The sequence below is a fragment of the Cyrtonyx montezumae genome, unplaced genomic scaffold, assembly GCF_038088225.1.
Source record: "Cyrtonyx montezumae isolate F1298 unplaced genomic scaffold, pur_monq_1.0 scaffold_3, whole genome shotgun sequence".
NCBI classification, from domain to species: Eukaryota; Metazoa; Chordata; class Aves; order Galliformes; family Odontophoridae; genus Cyrtonyx; species Cyrtonyx montezumae.
In genome coordinates this window covers 57,283,181-57,308,177 of record NW_027072034.1, presented here as the reverse complement: position 1 = coordinate 57,308,177, position 24,997 = coordinate 57,283,181, and the positions used below count along the sequence as shown (strand labels likewise).

Genomic DNA, 24,997 nt, shown 5'->3' with positions numbered 1-24,997 from the left:
TTCTTATTGATCTCTCCCAAAGAACTGAAAATGATAAAAACATTCCAAGAAGAGCAACTCTGGAAAAGGTTTATTATACACAAAACATTATCTTTTGAAGTAAAAAAGCAGAGAATCACAATATAGCCTGTAATTCTTCTTAAATATAAGATCTCAAACACTTTCATTTGTACCTCAGTGCTTTATCAAGGACCTGCACTATTGTCTTTTAAACTCTTAAGTACAGTAAAACCAAAATGGTCTAAAACCAACTCTGTCTTTACAAATTCTATTTAATACCCTAAATGGAAAGAGGCAAAACTGAAATAAAAGAACAACGAAAACTATGAAATCTGTGTGTTCACAGAAGGAAAACAAACTTTGTCCTGCAGTAAGTGGAAGCTCAATCACCAGGTACCTTTGAAGATCCGATCATACCTTCAGAAATGTCTGCTTTCTTTGTTTTAAGTGTGACTTCTCCCAATCCTATGCAGAATACCAGTGTTCCTAGAAGCTGCTGCATACCTTTTCCAATGACTGGAATGACTTCCTTCTCTTCTCTGACTCGTAAAGATTTCTCTCTTCTTCTCCTTTTGCAATTCGGTATTCTTCCTGCTTCCTACAGGGAAATCATCAAAGTCTGATACTGCACCTCTTTCAACAATACAGAATCAAACGGTCCATTGTCTTAATAAAAATAGATCTACTTTTAGAGCCCGCACATCTAAATCTATTTCATTCATTTCAGACATGCAGGCATTTGAACAATAGTACAACATATTGGGAAGTCAGAGGACTTCTGTTAAGGTAAAAAAGTCAGATATCACGAAGGATTATATTCTGACATTTCTGAGGAAGAAACTGCTTCAACTCCATTTTTAATTTACACTCTTCCCTTTGCAATCATTCCACACCCAAGTATTCAGATGGCAGCACATACAGCTGTATCATTACAAAGAAATATTTACATTAATTCTCCTTTTCATAGATGCACACTGATAGCAAGCTCATTTCTTCCGCATTAAAGAAGTTCAGCTGTTCTGAAGTTTACAGGATGCATCTTGCTGTGCGTGTATCAAGTGTTCAGTTTGTGTCTGATCTTAACACATTGCCCTCCCAGAGTTTCACAAAATCATGATCTCTCTGAAGTCTTTCACACGTGCAGACTTAACCTGCACTTCCCTTTCTTCTGGAACAAGCAAGAATCTCAGACATTTATCTTCTAAGCAGACTCAAAATACTGAAATAAAACATGAGAGAATCATTCTTTATTAAACTAATTTTCCATTCATGCTGTTGAATGGACTTACAATTAAAAGCTTTAAGCACAGCTGTCCATTCAATTATTTCAATTCACACCGCAACCTACGTTAGCTTAGTCAGCAGTACTTGATGTAGAAGGAATAGAATGATGCTTTCTCTATAGTTTTATCTGCTGCCAAGTCAGCTGTCTACAGACCTGAGTACGCTTGGTGGTATTTCTGGTACGACAACTCTTCGCCTCCAAGCCTGAAGGTCTCTCTCCGTAGCCATCTGACTTCGTGGAGCATTCTGATGCATCTGCCGCACACCTTCAACTTGCCCACTACGGCGCAGACCGATATTGGGAGGAGACTGGATGTCTGAACTTGGCCTTCTAAATACTAAAACATCGAAACAAAAACATTTATTCTGGACTACATAGAAAGAAAATCTTGTTTTTCTTACTATAGCTTAAAAAAACACTTTTCCTATATTCTCCATGATCATCGTGTAGAAGTCTAGAGATCGCTTTCAGGGATGTGTCTTGTAGAAAAATATACTAACAAGACAAATGGACTTTTTAAATGACCGTTTATACTACTACTTTAACCTAGTGAAAGCAAGTATGATGTAACAGGTATTTTTCTCTCAACAATTTCAGGCAGTTCTGAGGTCCTGAAAAGCACTTTCTCTGGAACTGGCTATATATAATTGAAACTACAAACACACATTGTAAAAGTCCAGTTTAAATCTACAAAGAAGGAAGAAGGGCCCTGGTATGATAAAATGCACATCCTGAAAACCTTAAAGAAGTATCAGTGTAGATCCTATTGATGTCATGTATTGCTAAAAACAGGCACTCTACAATATACAGTTAATGCTTTTAAACACAGTGAAAGGTTTCGTTTTTGTAATTTAATCACAGGCACAACGGTGCTTTAGTGAAGAAATCTTAACCAGACTGAATTACATAAAGGGGAGTTTAGTCCCCAGAACAACATCCAAGTTAATCTGTTGGAAACAGAATGGATTAAGTTCATCTGGAAGGGATCTTTAAAGACCAAGTGTAACTGCTAGACTCTTCTGTAGTAACCAAAAGCAGAAGTATGCAATTGAGGCCATCATCCAAATGGTTTTTGAACACTCACAGGCATGAGGCATCAACCATCTTGCTAGGAAGCCTGTCTCTGTGTTTGATTACCTACACAGTGAAGAAATTTTTCCTGTTGTCCACTCTGAACCTAGCCCCTTGCCCCAAACCAGCTCGATGTTCTTCCTGCGCATCCTTTCATCAGTGAGCCCAGAGAAGAGTCTGCCACTTCCCACTCCAATTCCACTCCTCAGAGATGCAATGAGGCTGCATCCTCAGAGAGCCTCTAAGTACTAACCTCTTCTAGGTGTTCCTTCTCCACTCTGCAGACCACTTGAAGCAGGTTCTTGATCTGCTGCTGCATTTCTTTGATCTTGTTGTAGTTGTAATTGTCTAATCATACCATCAAGAATGCTGGGCTCCAAACCTTGTTCATCCTGATCAACTGTCTGCTGGCCTATAACTTGTTCAACCACTTCTCCATCACCTTGTAAGTGCCACAGAACAAATGTGAATGAGGGTAATTAACAATATAGCAAATGATTTAATCTCTTTGTTCACATCACAGAGAGACATGTTCTACAACTAACTACAACAAGAACAACTCTGGAAATTATTCAAGTTACCTATTCAAAGTGAGATGCTCATGGAGTCTAACACTCCAGATAATATATTGTCAGATCCAGCAGAAATTAAGAAAGCAAAAAATTTTTTTTTCGCTTTTTTAAAGTAGTATTCACTGTGGGACATCTCAGCATCCTTGACAAACATAAGTATATATGACAGTTGCAAGCATGCAAGAAAACAGTGACAGTTTTATACCACCTATGTCACATCTACCTTCTCCCAAATCAGAATTACTACAGCACAGACAAATTCTGGATATATATATTTTAGTGAGATCATTCTTACTTGTTGCTACATATCCAAGTTGAGGAATCAAATGTTCATCTGCAGAATTCTCTCTTCCTGGCACCAATCTTTGATATTTTGTTGGATGAGGGTTTCCATCCACATCTACTAAGAAGGGAGGGGGCATGAGATGAGGAGCCTGCTGAGTCTGCTCATCTAGGACATAATTGTTAGAGTCTCGAATAAGTGGTCGATAGTCAGTGTGGAAGAACATCTGATCAGGAATCTAGAAGGAAACGAAAGTTTTATGTTGTCAAATTTGAACGAAAAAACATGGAAATAGAAAACACGAAAGAACAAACAATACTGATTGAAATATTCTAAAACCACCTTAAAAGGTGAAAGAAAAAGAATGCAAGTTTCCAATGAGCAGAGTTATGCATAATTACTATAACTAGTACATGCTGCATTACTCTCATTTTTGAGAGCACTTCTGCAAGCAACAAAAACAATTTTAGAAATCAGTGTGGTTCCACCCATAACATTCAAAATTCTTTTTATTTTCTATCCAATTTTTTTTCCACACAACGAATAAAAGTTTCCTTGGTTTCCATGCAAGGAAATCACTGTCCCAAGTTCAACTTAAGTTCTCAAAGAGAGGTCCTTTCTTAATCGCGCAGTGTCCACACAAAAAGTTTTCTACAACTTAACCAGTCTGTTAAGTCTGAAGTAGAAGAGTTACATAGGTATTAGATCAGTCAGAATCTCTGCTCCCAGCAATGATGAGCAAGACGAACAAGTTTTAATTTCAGCTAAGAATGTACAGCAAAAAAAAATCTTCAAAATAACATGGAATTACTATTGCAACTGCTAAAAAATTGAAAAAGTGAAGAAAAAACATAGGCCAGAATTGCACTTTTGAGAGCTATTTCAAGAAAACAGAAAGGCATGTATTTATCAAAACAGAAAAGAAAGAGGCTGATAGACTAAAGAAGCAAAGCATTGAATCCTATACAGATTCTTCTAAAATTTCACAGTCAGCAGTGCTGCCTGTATATTTGTGTTTATTTTAAACTGCTATAATGAATTTGGATTTGAGTAACCCAAGGTCTAAAGAATCACAAGTTATTAACAATGAAAATAAAACAGCAAATTATTCCCAACATAAACATTGTGCTTTTTCTTAATTTGGTAGTAGCACAATAAACTTTGTGATACACTCCAACTTGCAAATGTTAACCTATTTTAAGAATTTAGAAATAAATTCTCAACAATTATGACGTGAAAATGAGGTGACTGGAAGATATCTGTTCTAGGTTCATAAGGTTGGAAAGGACCTACAAGATCATCTAGTCCAACCATCCTCCTATCACCATCCCTACCCACTGAACTACTAAATCAAATCCCTCAGCACCTCATCTAAACGCTTCTTGAACAGCGCTAGGGATGGTGCCTCAACCACCTCCCTAGGCAGGCCATTCCAGCGCCTGACTCCAGTACTTCTGGAGAAGTACTGCTAGTTACTTCCCAGAGGGGAAGTTATGACACTGGCTGTTTCTGCCATGCCAGGGTTGTATGTGTAGGGGAACTCATAGATATCAAGAAACACGTTCTATTTCCATCCCCTACACATGTTAAACTATTACCTTCTGTGTTTCAGGAAGTGGCATAACTAATTTCAGTTAGAAGCTTAACTGAACAGTTCTAATAAAAAGCTGAACTTACCTTTTCATAAGGCCTGCTACAGCCAAAACCAAATATCAACAGATGCCCATGAGAATCTGTACACGCAAAATGTTGCCCATCTGGTGAAAACTTGCAGTCAAAGACAGCACCGTGTCCTTGGCCCTCAATCTAGATTGAAAGAAAGAAACTAAAGAGTATTGTACCAAACGTTCTGAACAAACATCAATAATCAATTATTCTGTCACAAGCAGCCCTGCACCTCTATAAATGACTCCATTAAAGCAATAAATAGTCCCCAGTCACTTTATTTAAATTAAAACATCAAGGGAAGTGAAACAAAGTCCTAAATCATACAATATTAAGAGATGCCATAAAGAATATGGATATATACTGAAATAAAAAAACAACCAAGAACAACAAAAAAAAAAGAACAAAAAAAACAACTTTGAGGCTTTTTAGTTGTTAGTATACTGCTGGTTAAATTCTAGCTACTACATATTTATTAAGCCACTTTCAAAAAAAAAAAAGCATGAAGCTTTAAACCTGAAGTATAAAAAACCCTTCTCCACTGACTACAACAAAAATAAATAAAGAATATCAACACTGTATCATACTGAAGCCTCAGAGACAACAACCTATTTGAAGGAGTTTACTGCAAAGCTGACTGAGAGTGAATGTCAAAGGAGCTCTCCAAAAGCACCAAAGCTGAGTACAGCTGAGAATAGAAATACTTGTCTATGTGATTCCTGAAGTGACAGACCTTCCAGTCTTTCCACGGGAACCTACCTCATCTGAATTAACAACAGATACTTTGAATGAGGTGCAAAAAGGTCTCTTAGAACAAGGAGCGGAAAAGCCCTGGTGTTAACTATCTGCAGCACTCACAGATTGAGAAGTACCAATAAACAAGTCCAAGTGATCAGAACGTGATAATGATGAAAAAGACATCTTGCTTTGCTCCCCCCTGTACCTCACATTCGTGAGCATTTGTAGTCACATTGTGAAGATTCATCTTCCTTGTCTCATAAGCTTGCACCCTGACCTAACTCAACCTGAAAGCTCTGGAGAATTGTACTAGTGTAAGAAAGTGGGTATTACTTTTTCTAGAAGGCTGGGGAACTGATTCAGCTTAGAAAAGGGTCCACTAAGAGATATCTGATTCAAGGTAGAAAATGGAAGTGTGTAGCCAGAAGCAGATAAGGGAATCAACACCTGCCCCCTTTTCTGCCACATTAAACTATAAACTCACTATGAGTTTCATTGCATCTACAGTTAAAGTGACAAGGAAATTCAAAGTAAGAGTTCTAGCAACAAACTGAACTCAATTTTTGCCTTAAAAAAAACCAACAAATGAAATAGCAGCAGGTATCGATTGTGAATGCTGACAATGATCTTTTAAAATAATATCTGAACACACAACTGTATGTAGAGAGAAAGTGGAGTTTAAAAACAAAACACAACAACAAAAAAACCTCTTACCATGTTGAAATAATGCTTTGTTTTTGTGCCCTTTGTAACATCCCATATGAAGATGTTGCCATCGTGGCCAGCAGACAGCATTATCCTGGAATCAAAAGGATGTGTCTCCAAGACAAACACTTCATCCGCATGCCCCTGAAATTCAAAATTGCAAGTCACATGAAAACAAGAGGATATAAATCCAAACCAGTAGGATATCTACAGTAGACCTTAAAGCACTGCACAATTCTCCACTATATATAAAGACTTTTTTCAAATGAAATCTCTACAAGCCACCTCCAATATACTCCTGAGATGCAGAAACATCATTTGAAATGTAATCATTTCCTAAATGCAAACAAAAACTCAGGAAATATGAGATTTCTGGCAAATGAATGTACACTATTAAGAACTATTACACAGACAAGATTTTCTGAAATTATTATTTCAAAATTTTTGTTTAAATGTTTGACTGAAGAGGAAAACTCTACATAATACTGGGGGAAGGTTTGTTCAAAAGCAGGAGGGAACAGTTTTGATTAAAAAAAATCCAAGAAACACTACACTTGCCTTATGATTAATGTAGAGTATTCAAGACAATCAGAGCTAATGATGAACTCAGCACACACATGCCACTCTAAATATAGAGCCTTACTGAAGACATGCTTCAAAAAAGCATGGAAAAATAACTACATACCACCAAATAATGAAGCAATTGCCCTGTAGACGAATTCCAAACTTTGAGCAGATGATTATTCACAGCCGTAACAACATAGTTGTCATTTTGGTTCCAAGCTATCATCGTCACTTTAGGCCTCATATATTTGTCCTCTTCTGAACACGAGTCACTATTTTAAAAGAGTTATAAAGGCAGGAGTTATTTTTCATTTGCCCATCTCAATGTCAAGCTAGAGAAAAATAGTAAATTTTCCAGTATTAACAATTAGACAAGAGAAGAAACATTTATTATTAAAACTTTCTATGGACGCTTCTGTCCATAAACTATTTCCTTCTTAAAATGATCAAGTATAAAACAAATCTGTCCTTTCTTGGGTTTGATTAATTTGCATTTTCACAAAGGCAGGCATACATATATATGTACATATGTGAAGGAGAATAACTTAAGAGTTAGAAAAAAAAATCAATATTAAACAAAGAATGGAGTCCTCAGAACTAATACTTAAGCAAACAGTTTGATGTTCAGATATACAGTTTTCTTTTTTTTTCTCCCCTCATTTCTCTTTTGCCAGACTAAATTTCTAAGATACTAGGAACTCCCTTTCAGCATCTTCATTAACTAAAGGAATGGGCTTTCTTTCAAACATACTTTAACACAGAATTATTTATATTCTGCGTCAGCTAGTAGTCTGTTCTATAAAGTCTCCCTGAATCATACAAAAATATAACTATGCCCGTTACCTCAGGAAGGTAGATGTCAGTCATATTTCAAACATTAGTCATTATTTCTACCAAAACCACTTTTTTTTTTTTTTTGCTTCATAGAGAGAACTTGCCATTACATAGTATACCTGAGTTTGGGTTGGTTTTTATCTTGCTTTCTGTTTATTTCCCCCTATCTAATCACCTCCAAATTAGTCTTCACACAAGGTGTTTAAGCATTTCGTACTACTGTAAATCATCTACTTATCAGGTTTTATTCAGTGCAGTGCAATATCCTGATCGTCATCTGTAACAATGCAATTTAAACTTTGTGTGACAAACATACTTCTTAATACACTTCTAAAAAGTGAAGAGAGTCAACAAAAAGCTTTATGAAATTCACCTATTACCCTTCATCACCTCTCCTGTAAGAAGCTTATCTATCTTATTCTCATTAATATAAGGAGTTCCTCCTGTGGCACCATGTCAGGTTTCTGACTGCATGCCAGCTATAGAAGCCTACTGATTTTCTGTTAATTTAATAAGAATAGGCCTTTAAACATATACTATACCAAATTAATTACAAGTTATGCATCTGAATTTATGTATTTACCTACATATGTATTTATGCATTTTTGAAAGCACAGACAATAATGAAACAAGTTGTTACATCACTGGAAGACTCGTTATCACCCTTCAGAAAACATACCATCTGATCATAACATTGTTAAGGCTTCTTCTAAATCCTAACAGTGCTTGATGAGCTCTGGGATCATTCTGATTTCATGTAACAGATTAAGAAAGAGAACAGTACAACCTACCCTGGTAATCGATCAGACATATCCAACAAAATACTCCTCCATTCAGCTTGTTCAAAGCGCCAGATTCGTGCTGTCCCATCTCTACTGCCACTTATGAACCTTAAAGAAGTTTTAAAGGATGGTTAGAAGAATTTGTTTTGAAGCATTTTCAGAGGGAAACAACACCACAAATTAAAATATCACCATGAAATACTGATGAAAATGTTATTGCCAATTTCTGTATAAAGAGTTTTTCCACAGTTAACTGTTATTAGTTTTCTATCCAGAAGAAGAAAAGAGTTTTCCTGCACTGAAGCTGAGCAAAGCTGTCAAAACACTCAGAACAGTATCAACTTCCAAGTTTAATTAACAACTTTATCTTCAACTCCTTCTCAATTACAATTCTCTAAGTATCTATTTTAAGTAACGTGTTCTAAAACCAAAGAGTATCAGATAGTGATGTAGAAGCAAGGACAGACCAGCATAGCAAAACCACCCACAACTGTGCACAAATGAGAAGACTGCTACTAGGGTTTTCGTTGAGATACTGAGGTATAAATGACAGCAGTTCAGCTTACGCTTCACAAACAGCTGAGCTATTAGCATAGAAGAACAATAATTCTTTAAGCAAGAAACTAAAAAGCAATCAGACATCCTAACAATCTCCCTAGTCCATGAATCACAACACTGAGAAAAGACAGCTGACTCAGCTCCCACAGAAAAACTTGTGTACTGGGTATATCATGACTATAATTAGAATTTATAATTATTACTAATATGAATAATTGCTAAACATGTTCCAGAGAAAGTATCACCAAGAAAAACAGCAGTAGTGAGATTGTTTCTTTTTTTAGGTTTGTTTTTCTTTTGGGACTTTTGGTCCCAAAAGGGACCTTTGGCCTTCAAAGGTAATCCTTATACGCTTCAAGCATGACGTATCAGTGCAAAATTATAGAGCCAAAGATGTATATAGTTAAAGACACGCTCAAAAGGCAGACAACTACAACTAAGCTAACTACTAGGGTCCTCATTCAGTTACCTGGCCTTCTGAGAGAGAAAGGGCCTAACAAAAATACAGCTGTAACTTATGCTTGCATACTGAAGCCTGCCTTGAAGGCTAAAAACCACATTTTCATTTCAACAGAAATTCTAATTTTCATAGGAAGGAATGCTTTACTATGAGGGTGGTGAACAGGCTGCAACTTCGCTATTCTCACTTACTTAGTCCTTATTTGACCTTTGAGTTTGAACTAGTAAGATCTCACTAGAAAGCTTCATGCAAGAACAAGCACACATCCCTGACTCCAAAGTCACCTTTCAACATACCTGTCACCATTGTTGGAAAACTGAATGCTGTCAACTTTGTCCTGTGAGAAAAAAAAAAGTTTGTCAGAAATTATATTTTTCAAAATGAAATGCGGTTTTGACAGACCTGGGATTATAAAAATGTGAAATGATGAAAAAAATGTGTTTTTTATAACAGAGACACCCAAGCCTGACAGACTTCACTAACCACTAATGCTACATCTAAAATGCAAGCTTAACAAAAATGTTTCCTTTAAACCTGAAGCATAAACAGATGAAATAACTGTCCATTAATAACTTGGCAGCCAATGAACTTGAATACATACTTCTAATATCATAAGCCAATTACAATCCAGAGAATTCTGTTGCTCCCACTCACACAATCCTTAAAAAAAATATGCTAGCTATAATTTTTATTACAATGAAAGTAATAGAAAATGCAGATACTACACTCAATTTATCTTACAGAGCTGAGTCTTCTCCACTGACAGAATACACGTTGATCAAGTCTCATCAGTACAACAGAAATAGTTAAACTTTGATTCAGCACTATGGTAATCATATTAAAAAAGAATAAGAAAGATGAGTATTTGAAAAGTTGACCTTTAATGAGCTTTAAGAGTTCAACTAAATACAACTCTAAGCATTAAAACTAAAATTTGGGGGAAAAAAAAGACTGCTGTCGTCATGTGCTTTGTGATAGAGGCTGACAAAGTGCATCTGAAAAACAAAAGCTCCGAGTACTTTAAAAACTTGTGTTAAAAACATATCTGGCAGAAAAGCTGCCTTCTCACATGAAGTAGAGAATCACCTTACCCAACTACAGTGGCCTATGAGCAGAACCACCCAAACATGCATAGATTATACAACCCAGCAACCTAAGAACCCTACTAATGCTCTGATTTTTATCATTTGGAAATACCAACACTACACTTTGGTGTGAAATTTTCAAAGAGGTCCAATAGTGGAATTCTAAACTTATAGTTTTAAATATGCTTAAGCTCTTGCTGCTTGACTACTCCCACAGAAGCCACATAGCTAGATTCACTACGTCAAAAGAGTTATTCCCAAGATCAGGTTTGACAGATGTCTTTTAAAACAGACAAAACAACACTATTTCATTACATACTTCTCAACTTGCTTACTGAAATGAATGTTTTCTGTATCCCACATATGTGACCACTCCCAAGTAACACCTATAGTTAAGTTACAGTTATGTATATATATATAAGTAGCATCCTGATACTCTATAGTACCTCTCAAGGAAATCTTGTACAGCATGAAATGTTAAGGAAGAATATACTGCCTTTCCTTAAGTTCTTCAATGCTTTTAAATATAGTGGAAAAAGAGCTCGCACACCATATGACAAAAAATATCAATGTGGAACAAGATTGAAACACGTGAACAAGAACAGATGTAAGAAAGTGTCCAAATTATGGAGAAAAAAAAATCCAAGCGTTAAATTATACAAATGTAAGGACACAAGTCCCATTCACAGGAAGACTCTGTGTACTGATTACATAAAACAGTACATTAACACTGCTCATTAAAGATTGGAGTATTAAGTGCTGAAAACACAAACAAGAAAAAGTCACTAAAATTTCACCATGTGAATGTCAGCCAAGTTTCCCTTAGACTCTAGAGAATGCAGATTTCACTGGACTAAGCTTCAAAAACTGAACACGAGTGTTCTGTAAAACTCTAAAAACTCAGTCCTCATTTAAAGATTTAACACAAAACGTGAAATCACAACTGTCTAGGTAATTAAATCAATTTTCTCAACATAGTGACTTCCTGAATACATCATATAACATGTGGCTATGCACACTTGCACTGTAAAGGGAAGCAAGTGAGCAAGACACATGCCTTAAAATTACAGATACCTGCCATCCTTTAAAACAGTTTAGTCACATAAAATGGCTGGCTGAAATTCTGTACAAGTTTTAAAAACATATTCAATAAAAGCACTGCACGAACAACAGTAACTTGCTTTAAGCAACCAATTAGTAGATTTAAAAATCTTACAGCATGACTCTCCAATTCTGCTATTCTCTCAGGTGTTTCAGATCCAAAATAATACATCCTTATAATGTGGTCAGTACTGCCAGTGGCTAAAAACATACCACCTGCAAAAAAATAATTAAAAAAAAATATATCAAGCAGTAAGCAGGCTATTGTGTAACAAAGTAAAAGAGATCACAATTCTCAGATGTTTAGTTTAAAAAAAATACAAATTTACACAGACATATGTGCATAGATTGGAATCCCCCTCTTACCCCAGAATGCCTTCTCAGCCATAGTAAAAACAAGCAAGTCATATTCAATGTTACAAACATTTTAAAACATGTAACTAGGAGTAACTCTTGACACCTAACACTACTGACTGTACTCACAGGTGTTCATTTACAGGAAATCAGGATAACCATCATCAGAATCATCTAGATGATTCTTTCACTGCAGCATGCGTACCATTTCTGCTATGAGAATCATATCACAAGTGGGTACAAGTATGGGTACGCCAGCATAAGTAGAGCAGTGCTTAGCTGCGATGACAGCAATATAACAATCTGCTTCTTGGCTCCAGGTAAGTGTTGCCCAAAGTTGATTTAAAAAATAAAAAACAATTTAAAAATGGTCAGGAGCTAACAAGCTACACTTTGACTGTATTTTATTTGTTTCCAATTTTCTTCTGATGTTTATGCTGTCTCGTACCAGCAAGCTTTCCCCTAAAATTTTACCCACATGATTAGAATAAAGAATGAATACGAGCCAAGACTGAAGCACATTTACAGATATGTTTATGGATTCTTAAGTAAGAAGGGACCTTTATGACAATCTCCACATACAACCAGCATGGAATCCGGAGCTCCTACTATTGGCAATAACCACTGCTGCTGTATCTTAGACAAGAATAATTCTCCAAAATCATGGCAGTGTACTACAACAATCTGGTAAAGACAAAGACTGAAGGAGCCATCAGCTGATTTTTCCTTCAGCAAACTATCACTGACAAATGGGAAATATTAGCTCCACAGCCTTTTACTGTTAACAAGGCAATTCACAACATTTAATTATGTCACAGCCTAACAACACACACACACACACACGTATCAATGCTAACTGTTCAGTGGCTGTTTTGTTTTTAAAGCTGTCACAGCACAAGTATTATAAACGTGCTCACAGGGAAAGAGGAGAAATCACAGTGCTAAATTCAACCTGTATGTGCCTTACCTACACTGAATGAAGAACAAAGCATCTGTACTCCTGGTCTGGATTTCTCTGTGAATTTCACTGGCCGATTGCTTAAAAGAAAAATTGTTTGAAACAGGACTTGTCACAAAAAAAAAAAATCAGCTTTTATCTTCGCTTCAAAACATAACATGTACGTTTCTTTGAACACCTACATAACAGGTACTGAAATGCATTCAGTAACATCTATACATCTCATGCAGGAGGATAAGCAATAAGGTTTACTTCTTTAAATTACTATAAGTTCATGCACTCAAATGGTATTTGAAACCCACATAAGCAGTAGCTTACACGTTTCGGTACAATCTTAAGCATGACAAGCCAAGGAGTGTGCATCCTCCCCACACAGTATCCACAAAGTGCTGAACTCGTGCTCACAAGCTACAAACCATTAGCGATACATGAAATAAGGCTTATTAAGTATCATTACTGAGGAATGTAAATTCACAAAATTTTACAGAAGTAGGTACAAGTTTTGCAGTTCTACACAAAGTGATTGGTTTCCTGTTCTGCAAGTCACAAACACACTCTTCCAGTTAATGTGGCCAAAATTTCAAACAAAGTGGCTATTAAGAACCACATTAAGAAGAAAAAACAGAAAACTAGATTGATTTCCCAGGGTAACAAAATAACACATTTGTAAAGACTATAATTAGTGCTTTTAAATATTTATACAAAGTTTCTAGATAGTTAAGTCAGTTCGAGCTTGCCAAAGCACTCCGTTTATTTTCATCAAGCAGAATAATGCATTAAAAGGAGTCCATCAGCATCCCCAGTTACATACCTGAATTTCATGGAATCTGTATCCCACTGCCAAAAGCAAACAGTTCCATCTGCACCAGTAGACACCATATACCGCATGGAGCCTTTCACCATTGGACTAAACTACAAGGGCAAAAAAAAATAAGGTCAGAAACATATAAACCCAGATAATTAAAAATTATTTATGAACTTGTAAAAAATCACAGCATAAAAAAAAAACAAAGCAATGATATAACATTTTAAGCAGAACTCAAAGTGGTTGCTGATAACATTTCAAAAGTAACACCTCCTATACTCTAAATAAGTCTGTGCTGCAGGTCTCAATTATTGTATTACATAACATTTAATTCACTGCTTTGCTTTGAAGTCCTAAGTAATCACAAGTACCCATCAAAAATTTGGTCAATGTACAAAGGAACTAACAGACAGCACTAGAAAACCAAACGAATTTTCACTAGATAGATTCACTTTTTCAATTCTGTAATTTAATAGGGCATACATTAGAAGAGTTTGGGTATGTGCAAACTAGCATCACATACAACTTTATAGGAAGTCCTCACAGACGCTTCACTGAGACAGTTTTTCTTGCAGCACACAGCAAGAAAACCTCAAAACATTTTAGATGACAAGCTGATTAAATTGTTCATCAATTACTGCTACCTTCAGTGCTGGAATCAGCCTTAAAAAGCTTCCTCTTACTAAGAGCTTTTAAGCAAAAGATCCAGCATGTCCAGCATACTACAATAAATATCATGATTAAGTTTCTTGCTACAAAATAAATAAATGCCACAGAAACTGCTATTGTTGAAGGCAGCATCCTATCACTTCTCACAAGAGACCAGCACTCGCCTCACTACAAACTCCGGTCAGGCATTTGTAGAGAGCAACGAGCTCTCCCCTCCACCTCCTCTTCTCCATACTGAACAACTTGCTCGCTCATCTGCTCCACAAAATACCTGTTTTAGATTGTTTTCTAATATACTATGTAACTTTGAACATTTGAAATAATGCAGCTATAAGATTAAGAGAGATATCCATATCACAGAAGCTGTAAGAATCACAGACTGCATCAGAATAGCCACCCACATAAGCCCACGTATCCCATCTCCAGTAACAGACAAAAGGAGGTCACAATATCACCCAGAAATTCTCTCCAGTTCCAACAACTCAAACATGATAGGTGGCATGCCTGGTGATTACCTGGAAACAGTTTTCTCAAGAAAAGTACTTTATAGATTGTTTTTACATGTCTTTTGGCATCAGTGTTGTTTTTATGAAATCATAAAGGTTAAATTTGTGGGAATTCAGTGCTATTATACTTTATTTCATTCAGTTAGTGAAGAAGTCCAGGGACTATATTAAGCCAGAGTTGAAAATTTTACATCCTGTACCAGTAAAAGTTTTTTGTTGTACTCAGGAACTTCTATTCCCGTTTATTTACATTTACCACTCATTAACTTTTATGCAAGAATTGATTTTTACTCAGAGAATTTGCAGTACTTAGTAACAAAAACAAAGTTAGTACCAGGTCAAGTTGCATTTGCTGTTTTAGAAGTCTGCAGTTTTATTTTTGAATTTTTACTTCTATTGTCCAACCTGCTGTATCTTACTCAAGTTGTCTGTTTAATAGGACCTCTACTACTACACAAAGTATCTATTCATGATGCAGAACGCAAGCATTAACCCAAAACATACCTGCAATGAAGTAATGGATCCTGTGTGCCCATGGAGGACAGCAACTGGCGCACAAGTTCTCAGACACCACACTCTGATCATCTTATCACAGCTGCCAGCTGCAATCATAGTGTTTTCATAATTGACAGCCATATCAGAAATTTCAGCTGAATGTCCACGTAGTGTGGCAAATAACCGGCCATTATGAGTTGACCATATCTTTACCAGACAGTCATCTGAACCCTAGAAACATTTACAATGCTTAGCAAAGTGTTTAGAAGACATTTCAGATAAGTTTTCAAGTTTCATTTCAATAATTTCTTTCAGAGTTTGGTAAATTTATACATCTATTTAAAACAACACACGCTAATTAACTTGACAGAAATAAGTTTGCATGATCAACATTAAGAAACAAAACATTCTTTTATGGTTTAAGATTATACTGCAATCAATGCACATCTATTCCAGGTAAAGCAGAAAGTATGGACTAAATTTAGCCTGGAAATTACAATTATTTGCTGCTGCAATTTAAAATATTACACTATACTGCAAAAGCTATTTGTTCTCTGTCATCTCATGATGAACATGAAACATGCTGAACACACAAGTATATTGCTAAAGAAAGCTCCTGCACTGATATCTGCCCAGACATTCACATCGCGTAACAACAATTTCTTACATGCTTCTGACCTTTAATTATACAACGATGTTACACTCAGCACTGTGATGAAGCTCTCAGTTACACTCCAACAGTACTAACATCCACCTCCACAAGCTTTAGCAAAGCCAGAATTTCAAGGTTCTTTTCCTAGCATCCAACTACTATTATTTTCAGATTCAGATTAATTTCAACTCACAGTGAATATTCTATGTCCAGTCCTATCGAACGCAACACAGTACACAGAAGAAAGATGGCCAAGGATCCGTCTGTGCATCTTTACATGCTGATACATACTTCCTGGAAACAAAGTACTGAACTTTGCATGTCCAGTTAGTTGCTGTGCTCGATATACTTCCACTAGAACACAAAGAAATAAGAGAATTAGTATATTAAAACGTACAACGTTTCTTCTAAAATATCATTCTATTTATCACCTGCTAACGTACTACTTGAGAATATACCTAAAGAGACTTACATACTTCATTATGTCAGACACCCTTTTCTGAAGAGCCCTCCTACCTGAAAGCAAATTATTCTTAAATACTAATCTGTAGGTTTAATTAAAAGATCTCAGCTAGTGGCTACTATCTCACTAGTGCTGTGGGTAGGCCTCTATTCCCATGTATGAATAACTCCACTGAAGTCATGTGAAGTTCACCAGATAAGCCTCCAGATCCAGTTCTGAGGCATAACTTCCAGCGTCATAGTGAGACCAGTATAAGATGTGCATCATATGCTCATACCAACAGCAGTGAGCATCAGTAACAGCATACCAAGATTTGGTGGTGTGCCATAGTTAACAGGAAATTCAGGAGGTCGTCCTCTGTGAAGAGCAGCAAACGCAGAGCCCTTCCAAACAGTGTTCCTGCAATCTGTAAAAACCAAGTGGAAGTTTGTCATAAACGCAGGTTAAGAACACCAAGCCAGCCACAGTTTCAAAGCACAGTAATGAACATAACAGTCAGTGGTATCATACACAGGAGAGGAAGAACTAAAAATTAAGACCAAAAGTCCCCAAACTTGTCATGAACAGTACAGCATAAAAGAAATGCAGATTTTATACAGTAACAGCAAAAAAAAAAAAACACAACAAACCAAAACAACAACATGAAACCAAGAAAATCAAGAAACCAAAGCTTGGCTTTGGTACTACCCCTGAATAGCAACTGGTGATGCCCCCGCAGCTCACAGAACACATAACTACAATTCTCACCTCAAATTTTTATACTCGCTTTCAGATTAAAACGTTGAAGATTAAAAAAAATATAAAAACAATAAACACAATGTTTATTAATATCAAATTATTGGACAAAATCTCAGGAGACACCTTCCAACTTTACAATTTGGTGACTATTTCTCACACAAAGTCATTTGACACATGCTAAAATAACAGCAATCCCAATTTGAAGTACAAAATAGTCACTGAGTTATTCATAGTGCACCTTTTAAAGCAGTTAGGATAGATAACCAAAAAACAAGAGCATCCAATAAAGTAGTCCTACACCACAGTGCCTCACTACCCAACAAAACTGTAGAAATGCATGAACAAACACCTACCTCTCGAAACATTCAGAGAGTGAAGTTTAAAGCCAAAACTTACTTTGTGAAAATCAAATAATCCATGTGCTTTAGTACTGCCAACCATTCACTTTAAATTACAGAAAATAACTCTCTTTCTACAAATGTACAATGTACTAATTTTGATGCCGTTTGCATTAACCAAGCAAACTATCAAAATAAATGGTGTTACTGTCTCAGGTTGGCACTGAATACAGCACAACAGCTACCACAATCGAAAACCACAAGGGCCAATCAATATACTATTCAGAATGCTGGGGATATTGAAGAAGTAGTACTCGTCTCCTGATGGTTCACTTTATTGCAGTAACACAGAAAACTGGCAACATTCAGCAGCCTCAGCACTCAGAATAACGGTGATTCTCGAGATGCAGTTAACACCTCCCCAACAATTAGCACACAGCTATGCTATTAATACCCAGATTGATGGCGGTTTGGTTCATTAAACGCAGTACACTTGGTGAAAGCCCACTGCCTTCAAAATATTCCCAAAGTGTTAGGCAAATACTAAGGAAAACACACCATATCCATTTCAAATAAGAAACAAACTATACCATACCTTTTGCTGTACGTAACAGCGATTGCCTTCCTGCACCAAGTAAGGAATTCACTCTCGAAATGCTGGGTGGAATCTCCTTATCCAGTATTGGGCCAATACGCTTGCAAATTTGTAATAAATGGTCTGGAGCCACATGCTTGTTGGATTGCACCTGACAGAATATTAAAGTTTTAAACATTTATACAGTACATTCTGAAAAGATGAACCTAAAAACGTCAATAATCTTAAGAATATTCAGACAACGCTTTATGTGCGTGCATTCAAATTACGAAACAAAAACAGTGCTGTAAAGCTCTCATCCAGTGAATTCAGGAAGCGCTCGCCTAGAACAGGAGAGCTGTAGTAAAAAATGACCGTAGCAAAATTACCTTCTGTGTATCATCATTTAACCCACAAAAGTCCACAATATTCACATATACAGTAACTGTTTGTGCGGCACTCTACAGCGGATGCTGCTGCCTAATATACCCAATTATTTCTATTGATAAAAAGCAGGTCTTCAGAATTCAAGTTCATGGAAAACTTTGTTATAATCAAGCCTAAGAATTTATGCAACTACAACTTCAGTTGCACATAACCTGTTAGGTGACTGCAATCTAATGTACAAATAGGTTCCTTGAAGGATGCCTACACTACACAACACCAGACTTCCTTACTTCCTTAAATCAAGGGGATCAGAACAATCACTTGTCCATTTAGGAAGATCCCATGTTGTCTACATCTAATACTCCAAAATACACAGACCTCCACAACCACTTAGATGTCTCAGTCAAGAATAACCGTGCTGTTATATGGTCTGGGGCTTTCTTTTTTTAATTCTTCTTCCCCAGGAGATCGGTGAAAAAAAAATAACCTAATCCAACAATGAAGTTAATCACAATAACTCTCAAACTATTAATAAAGTTTACACAGACTTAGATGAAACAAACCATTGTTACCGTGAACTTACACTCCAGGAAGGTGTGAATCAGCAGGTACAAATGGACCCATGCCAACCTGACTCTGATCCGGCCACGAAAGAACCAGTCGGACCCAAAAGCTGTACTGCTGCTTCAGCACTGAGGCCATTTCCAGACAACACACCCAAGAAAAGCAAGCAGGCCCACAACAACAGAGGTATGCGGCCTCCTGCCCACAGTGCTCAAAACTCAGGCAGAACTAGCTCATGCTTACGATGCCATTCCCTCAGCCTAGCGACCGAAGTTCAGTGAGAGAAGTCTCAACACTGCTGATCTCATCATCAGAAGAGCAGGAATAAAAATACTGCACTCTACCAAGTCAAGAGCAGTTAAACAAAAACTTGCCCAAATGTAAACCAAGTAACAAGAACAATATGATTTAAGCAACAGCCTAACATGCTCTAATACTAAGAATCCATGTAATGTACAAAGTTTCAGGGGTATAGGCTGTATTCCTGGTAGAAGCACAGCATCTGGAAATATCAGTAAAACAGTTAGCTTTGACTGTGTAGGTATGTTATTTCAGCACATCAGCTCCAAAGACACGTAGAGAAATTATTTGGCAGTACAAAGATTACAAGAAGGCACTTTTTCACCCTTTCTTTCTAAATTCTGCCTCTTCAACTGGCACAGATTAGTGTCAGATAAATTATTCAGGGCAGAAAATGCAGCGCAACCTATGTCAGGTCTTATAAACCATTCTGCTCACACATCACCATCAGGAAGCTTATATTCTAAATGTAGCCACTGGCAGAAGCACGCTGACCAAACCAGGCACCTTTTTATAAGTAGCTTTACTCAGACTGTGGAAGGAACACTTAAACTGAACTCCAACTCAACAATGGACAGAAACAAATAACTGTACCACAACTGCTATTTGTTTTCATCGCTGCAGACTCAGTGAGGCTAGATGAGACAAAAAGAGGCTCCCAAAGCCCCTCAAGATCAGAAGGTGAAGACCTTCAGACGACAGATTCCAAATACTCTTAAATACTACTGCCAGATAGTATATACAGATGCTTCTTTTAAACTGGATAGAGAAGAGAGAGAGAAGGTGGTACATGTTGAAGGATTAAACTGACAACGTGATGTACCTCAACACAGAAAGGTTAGAGGAGCCCTCCTTTCTCTAAATACCATCACTTCATACTAGAACTAGGGTCAGGTAAGAAGAATTAAAATAAATAAAGACCTTTTAAACTCAATGCTACTTTCACATCTGTTAAATTCAAGTCAGAGCTTGACAGCGCATTCCTGTTTAGCAAGACCTGTCCTTCTGGCGACTTAAATAATTCATTTAAGACCTCGTTTGCTCTGCCAACCACACTGACAACTGAAAGCAATGGAACACAGTTTACAAACTGAAGCAGCACTTAATTTAAGAAAGCATTTTTAAAAAGTATGTCATTGTCTGTGCACAGATGCCACCCTGAGACGCTCACATGCAACACAGGAGGTACGAGGGGGTGCAACTACAGCACAGGCAGAGTGACAGGTAACGGAGCTGTCTCAATGCCCCAATTTTAGGGGGCGTCAGCACATAAGCGGCAGTTTGCTTTAACCGAGTACGTGCCGTGGAGTGCCCACCGCTGTGTTTCTGGCGTTTAGACCAGAAGGATCGCACCCGCAAGAACCACAACCGTCGATTTCGGAGCGGCGATTTCGTTTCCTAATCCGCTGCAGGGGAACGAAGAAGGAAACCGAGCAGAGAATAACGAGCGCCCAATCACAACGCGCCTAACAAGCTGGCCGGCGGAACTCGACAACGAAAGCCAGCTGCGGATTGGCTGCCAGCCGCACGCAGGCGGCGGCGTGCACCACCGCACCGCGCCGGGCTCCACCTCTGCTATGTAAACAATATCCTAACGTACGGCACGGCCGCGGTACGGACCGCCGCGGGAACCCCGAAGAGTGAACCCCAACGGAGCGACGCTGGGAGACGGAGGGCCGGGCCCGCCTTAGATGGGGCGCGCCCGGCTCCGACGTTACCGTCCTAACGGAAAGTTTTTAAAAAGATAAAAGTCTCACCAGTTCTTCGTAACTTCTATAATGCTCGTTGCCTTCCCAATCCAACCTTTTAGGGAGCAACTGAATCGAGAAATAAGAAGAGTGAAATTAAAGGGGGAAAGGAGGGACGGTACCGCCAGCAGGCGTGCTGAGGGGTGCTGGGGGCACCGCAGAGCGCTCCGTTGGGGCGGTGGGGCGGCTCACGCACCTGGTGCTGCTCCAGCTCCTGCACCAGCACCTGCGGGGACACACAGCGTGGTCAGCGCGGGCCGAGGCGCGCAGCCCCAGGCTCCCTCCCGCCCGCCCGCCCCACGCACTCACCCGCAGCGTCCCGCGGCACGGCCCGGTGCTGAGAAAGCGGGCGATAAGGAAGTAGAGCTCTGCGGGAGAGACGGAGGGAGACAGACGGGAGTGAGTGAGGCGGGGGCCCCGGGGGCGGCTGTAATCCATCGCCGCCCTCGAGAAGATGGCGGCAGGGAGCAGCGGCCCGCGGCCCGCCGCCGTTACCTGACTCAATGAGCGGCGGCGGCGACGCGCCGGAGCCAGACGGAGCCGAGGACTCGGTCATGGCGGCTGCCGCGCTCAGGGCTCAGGCGGCGTCTGAGGCGGGCAGGGCCCGGCCCGGCATAGCCCTGTCAGCGCGCCCCTCCCCCGCGCCCCCCCGCGCTCTCTCTCTCCCTCTGTTGCTCGCTCTCTCTCTCACGCATCCGCGCGCGCCGCCCCCCGCCGGACGCCTCTCGCGCTCCGGCTCTCCCCTCCCCCTGCGCCTCCGCTCAGCGCAGCCTCAGCGCCGCCGCCATCGCTGCCGTTCCAACTGCCACGGCGCCGCCGCCACCTGCGCGTTCCGGGGGGGCGGGGGGAAAAAGTAGTCCCCCACCACCACTACCACCGCCGCCCCGGGTCCGGCAGTCCCTCAAGGAGAGCTCGGCGGGGAGAAGGAGCAAGGAACACGACGCCGCGGGACAACGTGCAGCGAGGGGGCCGGCGGAGGAAGGAGAACCCGTGCGCGGAAGGATCGCGCTAGAAGACGGGCAGTGACGAACATCGGTGGGCGGAGCGCCCCATGCGCCGGGCGGTGGCGCGGGACGAGTCGGGGCTGCCAGGCTCTGGGAGGCTCCGCGCGATGAGTACGCAGCAGTGCAGCGTGGCTGTTAGGCAGCGCCTTCGGTCGCTCCTGGAGTGCTGCGGTACGGACGAGCGTACGAGGAAACTGTTCCAAACATCCAATCTGAATGAACATCCCTGGTGCAACTTGAGGCCGTTCCCTCTAGTCTTACTGCTGCTACTTAGGAGAAGAGGCCGATCCCCATCGCACCACAGACTCCTCTCAGGTGGTTGTAGAGGGCAACGAGGTCCTCCCTGAGCCTCTTCCAGACTGACCTCCATTTTATCCCCATCAGACTTGACCTCCAGACCCTTCACGAAAACCCCACCTTTCTGTGATCAGCCTCACAGAAACACGTTTTTAAAAGGATGGTTCCCCTTACGTGAATAGTGCTGTATGTAAATGTTAACGGTCACCCCATTCCTTACTCACACAGGGCAAAGGGACCTCGAGTTGTGAAAGAAACTCATGAGACCCACATATGCATCCCATTCCCGTTCTCCACCCATACAGCTGGCATCTAGTGCCCATACACACCCTTCCCATCTTCCTAGTAGGTGAAGTGTTGCCAGTTTTTCTTTTTCCCCCCCCATTACTTGTCATTTCAAGCTCTGTGGAGAAAAGCTATAGTACCTTTCACTGCCATAACCTTACACTTCATGGGATACAACTGCTAAGCTTGAAATTAGATTTCCTCCTTCTTAAGGGGACTGCTTATGATGACTAAACAATCCCTTGCTTGTTTTCTTGCCTTCTCAAAATCCTCCCCACCGCTAGCTATCTTCACAGAAAAAGCTAAGTGAACCCTTTCATGCCAGTATTCACATGATTCAGCTCTGATGAAACAAGCACTGACATATATGAAAGGCCTTCCCATCTATTGCAGAATGAGAACTCCTAGATGAATCACCTCCACTTCCTGTGAAAGCACATTTCATTCTTTACTGCATCAACACTGGCTTGCTCTGCTCAAATCAAACCAGGGGCTTCTGTGCTCCTGACACAATCGCCTTCCTTTGTTTTTTCAATATGGGAATTTGTGTCCTGTGAAAGATAAGTTGTCACTAATGTATCTTTAAGTCCCTTCACTCGCAAAATAAAAAGGAATCGCTTTTTATCTCCAAGAGTAAACACTAGGAAATTACTAAACAGCATCTGTGTTAGAGATGAGGTGTTGAAGTCAACAGTCTCAACATTAGAGACTCAAAACGTGAGAAGTAAGCATTCAGTAGAGGTAAGAGGTTATTTGGGGATAATTACCAGTAAGATTATTAGTCATTGAACTGATGTTTCTGATTTGCTGAAAACACACACAAAAAAGCAAACAGAGCAAAAGCAGCTGTGTCACTCTACTACAGAAATAAGCAGTCAAATAAGGTAACTGGGGGAGGAGAAGTATAGAAAAAGTGACAAATTTAGTTCAAGTCTTTAAAAAATGTCACAGAATTTGAAGTCAAAGCCAGGTGCATTCTGCTCGGAACACAACTGCGGTGGGGTGGGACCATTGTGAACCAGTGCTGAAAGACATTCCCTGTTATAAAGTAAAGGAAAACCTAAACATTCCTTAAGTATGTAGGAAGGAAAAATGGGAAAATGCTTTATTATTTGAAAGCATTTGAGGAAGTGCTTAAATGAAAGCATTCTTTGAGAAACTAAGTTAGAGGTGAAACTTTGATGTCTTCAGAAGCAACTATTAAAAGTTGATGATGGCACAAAAGTGAAGCAGCAGATTCTGTACTTGCAGGTGTTACCCGAGCATGGACAAATTCTCATTCAAGAGGAAAAAGAAGAAACTTGCTTTTTGATCTTGACTCCTCCCAAGCCAAGGCTGACAGTTATCTGACTGGCATCAAACAGACTTATCAGGTAAAGCTGTGTACATGCTGCAATACAGCAAAATAAAGCGGGGGGGGGGGAGGGGAAATCAGGTGCACTCTGGAAAAACTGAAATGATAAGGCAGGTCTCATTTTTTACTTTAAGACATATTTAACATATACATAAATTTACTCCTTTCTCCTGAAATGCTATTAAATCTTTACAAAATTTATTTTTTAATATTTTTTAAGAGAATCAGACCAGTTTTGTGCTACATGAATGAGCTCTCAGCTTGGTTATGTTTTACTTTTATTTGAATCCATGCTCTGCCAACTTGCAGATCTACATAGCGGGTGCAGCTCCTCAAAGCATGCTACACTCACGTAGCAGCTCATCTGAACAAGAAGGAAAGTTTTTCTCTCCTTCCCTTACAGCTCTTGGCCAAATTCTTACAAACCTTATCTTCTGTGGGATCCATGACATAAACTCAGCTGGCTGCTTGAGGAAGTTCACAGCCTAGGCTCACTTTTCTTTTAACCAAGTTTTGTTGATTTTTAAAGCAAGATGTAACGTTCCAACAAGAACAGTTAATGTTCAAGAGGACTGCTCTGCCTATTTTCTTTAAAGCAGTTATTTATACGTGTAAATACTGAACAGACAAAAAAAAGCTAGTGCTTATGAAGCTTTTATTTTTATTTTTTTACCAGAAGCAGCAGTATACTATCAACTATCAGCTCTCGATCTAAGTCTAGAAGACTAAATCTAGTTTTCTACTTGCTTCCCACTCCCTATAGGTAGCACAGTTTTTAACAACATAAAGAACACAGTTATGAG

General features: G+C 39.3%; 1 protein-coding gene across 7 annotated transcripts in view; it reads right to left on the bottom strand.

Moving 5' to 3' along the window:
• Positions 1-22,050, bottom strand: part of BRWD1 (bromodomain and WD repeat domain containing 1) — a 50,405-nt gene extending 28,355 nt beyond the window's left edge. For 3 of the 7 annotated variants that reach the window (XM_065741730.1, XM_065741731.1, XM_065741732.1), the window contains exons 1-20: positions 21,750-22,050; positions 21,564-21,622; positions 21,451-21,480; positions 21,264-21,323; positions 18,277-18,427; positions 16,913-17,011; positions 16,336-16,496; positions 15,500-15,721; positions 13,827-13,927; positions 13,025-13,095; positions 11,819-11,919; positions 9,814-9,854; positions 8,509-8,607; positions 7,005-7,155; positions 6,329-6,463; positions 4,889-5,017; positions 3,224-3,449; positions 2,610-2,798; positions 1,439-1,622; positions 505-598 (exon numbers count right to left, since the gene is read on the bottom strand). In XM_065741730.1, the coding sequence (XP_065597802.1) occupies positions 505-598; positions 1,439-1,622; positions 2,610-2,798; positions 3,224-3,449; positions 4,889-5,017; positions 6,329-6,463; positions 7,005-7,155; positions 8,509-8,607; positions 9,814-9,854; positions 11,819-11,919; positions 13,025-13,095; positions 13,827-13,927; positions 15,500-15,721; positions 16,336-16,496; positions 16,913-17,011; positions 18,277-18,427; positions 21,264-21,323; positions 21,451-21,480; positions 21,564-21,622; positions 21,750-21,810 (2,364 nt within the window). In that variant the 5' untranslated portion in view covers positions 21,811-22,050. Of the gene's footprint in view, positions 1-504; positions 599-1,438; positions 1,623-2,609; positions 2,799-3,223; positions 3,450-4,888; positions 5,018-6,328; positions 6,464-7,004; positions 7,156-8,508; positions 8,608-9,813; positions 9,855-11,818; positions 11,920-13,024; positions 13,096-13,826; positions 13,928-15,499; positions 15,722-16,335; positions 16,497-16,912; positions 17,012-18,276; positions 18,428-21,263; positions 21,324-21,450; positions 21,481-21,563 lie in introns of all 7 variants that reach the window. The other 4 variants (XM_065741726.1, XM_065741728.1, XM_065741727.1 and 1 more) reach the window with 2 other exon arrangements.
• Between the last annotated feature and the right edge of the window lie 2,947 nt (positions 22,051-24,997).